This window comes from Geospiza fortis, unplaced genomic scaffold (assembly GCF_000277835.1).
Source record: "Geospiza fortis unplaced genomic scaffold, GeoFor_1.0 scaffold687, whole genome shotgun sequence".
In the NCBI taxonomy this organism is placed as follows: domain Eukaryota; kingdom Metazoa; phylum Chordata; class Aves; order Passeriformes; family Thraupidae; genus Geospiza; species Geospiza fortis.
Window position 1 is genome coordinate 156,029 of NW_005054647.1, and position 4,513 is coordinate 160,541.

General features: G+C 54.6%; 1 protein-coding gene across 1 annotated transcript in view; it reads right to left on the reverse strand.

The window, feature by feature from the left end:
- Positions 1-642: 642 nt before the first annotated feature.
- The window catches only part of AAK1 (AP2 associated kinase 1), a gene marked incomplete at its 5' end in the record, with an annotated part of 64,656 nt that continues 60,785 nt past the window's right edge, over positions 643-4,513 (reverse strand). The window contains one exon of the mRNA XM_031064878.1: positions 643-3,683. Coding sequence (XP_030920738.1) covers positions 2,602-3,683 — 1,082 coding nt within the window. The remainder of the gene's footprint in view (positions 3,684-4,513) is intronic.

Sequence of the window (4,513 nt, forward strand, 5' to 3'; positions counted from 1 at the left end):
AGTGACCGATCAGCACTTTGGAGTGACTGAGCTCAGCAGCTGAGGAGATGTCACCCGGTTCTGCTGCTGTGTCACACGGGCTGGGGTCACGGCAGGAGAGGGGACACGGGGACAGCCCCCAAAATCCCGCAGCAGTCACGGCAGCGAGCACAGAGCCAGCTGCTCGCTTTACTCACACAGAAACTCCGACTGATCGCTTGGAACAGGGGCTGCAGTGCATTCCGGGGGTGAGAACCAGGAGCCTCTCCCAGCAGGAACCCGGGATTGTCACAGCGGTGTGACAGCCAGAGGACCCAGGGCAGCGAACACCTTTTACTACAGCATCCAAAAAGATGTGAAACAGTGGTTCTTTTCATAAAACTGATTTCAAAACACCCCATTGAGTCTGTATAAGTCTCACTTCATTAAGATCACTGATTGTGTGGCAAATAATTAGCATGATTCTTCCACATTCATTAAAACAGTAAGTTTCAGATGCTATGGAAATTAAATTTCCACTTACAACTCATCACGCTGAGGCTGCAGCAGTGGCAGTGCAGGATTAGGAGGAGCACAGGCTGGAAATGAGGAGGGTATTAGAGTAACAGGCATTGAAATTGGGTTTTCTGGCCATAACCAGAAGGGCCATCACCTAATGAGTCACATGCAGAGATACAAAGGAGCTGCCTCGGCCCCCAGAAGAGATCTGAAGCCGTTGGAGCCCGGGATGTGTGTGGCAGGATGGCGAGCTCTGGGGCACGGCCAGCCTGCTCTGCGTGGGAAGTGCCTGGAGGACCGAGAGCTGCCCAAGTGCCAGCTGGAAACGGAGCCTGCCCTGGGCTGGAGAGGAGCCCGCAGAGCTCCGTGCACCTTCCCCTCCCCAGCATGAAGGGACAGGCCGAGGCTGCCCCAGCCCAGCTCCGTGGCACCGGCACGTGGCGCCGACAGGAGCTGCACTGAGTTCTTCAGAGGCAAATTTTCAAGTAAAAGTGAAGAGAAGGAAGGAGAAGCTCCAGTGAGCAGGGGGAACACCTTGAGCCCCCGTGGCTCACACAGGAGCAGAGATCTCCCTGTTGCACAGGTTCATCCCACAGCACCAGGGCCTGGCCTCCCTTCCAGCAGCTCCTGGCTCAGAGTGACCCTCACACTCACTGCCCTTGAATTCACAGTTTGCTGTCACAGTCGTTCTCTGTGTCTCTCACTGATTCCAGCAACAACCGACTTGGGGGAGCACATAGCTAAGACTAAAACCACCTTTTGGGTGTGTATTTAAACAGAAAACTGAACAACAAAACAGTAAAAGCGTCAGCTTTGCTGAAGAAACATCTCAAGGGAAACCCAGAAAGTTCTCTACAGTACTTCTGTTTTCAGGAGGTGGTGATGGAGGGCAGAGAGCCCCACGAGCACCACCATGCACCAAAACCACTACAGCCATCGAGTCCTTTGACTTGCTGATTTGCTCTTACAGAAGTGGCTACGTGTGTCACAGTGAGAGTTACCACCGAAGGGAATACTGTGTCTTGTAGAAGGGTATAAAAAGAGTTTGCCTTTCCTAAGAAATGCCTCAGTTTCTGTGCCAGGCTGAGTCCATGCCTCACTCATCACAGCCCTGCTCTTGGGAACAGATAGAAAACAACATTTCAGAAGGAGAGCAAATGGATTTTGTTTAGGTTCATCCTTAACCAACAGGAAAGCAACAGGCAGAGGTGACTTTGAGCAGAGCTCCCTGCCAGTATAAACCAGTCTAAGGGGGCTGTGGCCTCTGCTGAGTCACAGCACAGGAGGTACCTCAGGACAGCTATGGAGCTGTTACATCACAGATGGCCCCGCAAGGTCTACTTTTAATACTGTAAATACACATTTCTCCTTCACCATAAGCAGATTCCCAGGTCCTACACCGTGGCATAGACCAGACAGGAAATACAAGTGTAAAAGTGAAAGCTCTGCCTGATTGTTTGCACGACCCTTTGATTTTCCAGCAACAGGAACAGCCTGATTGCTTCACTGGCTCCACAACACCTTCCCTGCCTGCAGCCCTGGGGCAGCAAAGCTGTGCTGCTGCCCTGGCTCTGCTCCACCAGCACTGCCCAGGCTGGCACCAGACATCCCAGCACGGCTCTGGCTCTGTGGGCACAGTGCCCACCCAGAGCTACGGCTGCCATTGCAGGAACATCTCTGAGAGCAAAAGTCACAATAACCCTTTCACCTGTGAAATTGTGTCCTTTCCAGAGCATCAGCAAGTCCCGCTTGACTCGCTCTGTAATTAATAAACCTTTTAATTCATCTTGTATAATGTAGTGCATTTCTCCACCCAGGGCCAGAAAATACGGAATACTGCTGGTTTGAGAAAAGCATCTAAAAAAAAAGAAATAAATGGAGGGAAGACAGTGAGAGGAGGAAGGTGAGAAGCAACTGGAAAGGATACGAGGATCCTGAGAGCCAGGCATTGAGACAAACATAACTTAAATGCTTCAACTATATATCACTGCAAATAGAGTTCTGACCAAAAATAATAATTACTTTATATATATATAGATGTAGATATTGCTATGTCATTCGGTTCAGCGCAGAGGTGTGAGGTCCTCACGAGGGGCTCCTGCAGGCAGCACAGCCCCCAGCACGTTAAGGCTTCTGCTTGGCTGCTTTGGAAGGGAAGGGCGCCGAGGCGAAGGGATCCGCACCGGGCAGCTCCGTAGTCCTGGCAGACAGAGGGACAAGAGGGACAGAGCCCGCTATGGCCTGCCTGTTGGTCTGAGACACCACTTTGTAAGCAGCTATGGGCTGGGCCTCCAGCCCCGGCCCATCCTCGGGGCTGTAGTGCCGGGAATACTTGCACAGGGACTGCGGACGGAAGGGCTTGCTGGCCACGGAGCCCAGCGTGTCACCCTGCTCCGGCAGCGCTGCCTTGGCCGGGCTGCCCTCCTGGGCCTCCACGGCTCTCCCAGGGCAGGGCTGGACGCTGCCGGGCTGAGCGAAGCCAGCAGGAGGGTGTGCAGCTCTCAGCGAGGCCACGGAGCCGTGCGCTGCCGGGTCCAGGCCTGCGAACGCGGGCTGAGCTCGGCCGTCGCCGCCCTGGCTCAGGAAAACGGGCGCCGAGAACGGCTCCTTGTGGGGAGTCGGCTCTTCCACGCTTCTCTTCTTGCTGAAAGGGGCTCTGAGAAACACGTCTGCTTCCTCGGGGTGCCGCAGAGCTGCGTTGCCCTTACAGATAAAAGGAGCTTTGGTAAAGACATCCACTTCATCGGGGACCTTCCTGGAGCTCCGGAAAGGAGCCGTGGCAAACACGTCGGGTTCGTTGAAAACCTCCCCGCTGTGCGACTGGAAGGCCGGGAACAGCGGCTCCCCTGCCCTGGCCTGGGGCTGGGGATCCTCTTTGGAGGCCTCGTGCCTGGGCACAGGCTGCAGGAACCCTGGGCACGGCTTGCACGTCTCCTCCTCCTCCTCCGAATCCATCAGTAAAGGCCTGGAGCCGCTGCAGTCCAGGATGTCCCCCTCGTGGTCGGTCCCCTCCCCTTCGCTGCTGTAGAAGGAGCTGTTGCTTGAAGGACCATCTCTGGCCAGGTACCCTGACTCGGAGTTGTGCTGCGCTTTCACCTCCAGCGCCTCGGGCTGGCCCTTGTACGAGGTGAGTCCATCAGTGCCAGGATTTCCCTTGCAGAGCTCCAGAGCCACGGCTGGGAAGCGGCCTGGGTCCCTCTGCAGAGCTGCAAACACAAGAGAGGGGAGTTACTGAACCAGCCACAGCAAGGTGCATTGCACAGGAATGTCACGCTGCTCGGATGGAAACCACCACCATGCATGGAAAATGGGCAGGAGAGGGAGGGCAAATCAATGAAAAAACAACGCCAGGGAAGTGTTGCCAACACGGGTACCACTGCTGAGAGGATGGGAGATGTCTGACACACGCATGGGCACACACAGCACCCTCAGCACCATCCCACCAGGTTCCTCTCCCACCCAGCCCTGACAACAGCCACCAGCACAGAGTGTTTCCCTTCCCAACACTGCTGCTCGAGGGAAGCTCCAGCAGACAGACAAGTTCTGTCCTTCCAGCCTGCACTGCTGCTCTCCAAGCACATCTACTGCTTGGCCTGGCCTCTCTTCCTGGGGGGCAGCTCACAGATACGTGGAATTGCTTGTGGGGATGCCCCAAAACCTGCTGAAATAGCAGGCCCATTTCAAAGACTGAAGGTCAGCTTACAGCTTTCAGTGAATCCTAAGTAGCAGCTATTTTAGTAGCAGCTCTTCCTTTTAACCACTGCCAGACAAATGGTTTTTAACCACTCCAAATCGAGGATCAGAGCTCCCATGACCTGGCTCGTTTCTGCACTGGCATAACCAGGCAGTGCAGAGACAGGCTGTCCTGCCCTTCTCCAGCTCCAGGAGCCACCAGCAGGCCGGGTTTGCCTTAGGACTCACACAGACAGAACAGAAGATCTCTTACCTTCACAGAACTACTGGCAGCTTAGAAGTGTCATTGGACTCGTTAGCAAGAGGATAGGAGAAAAAAACATGAACACTAAAACAGCAGGAA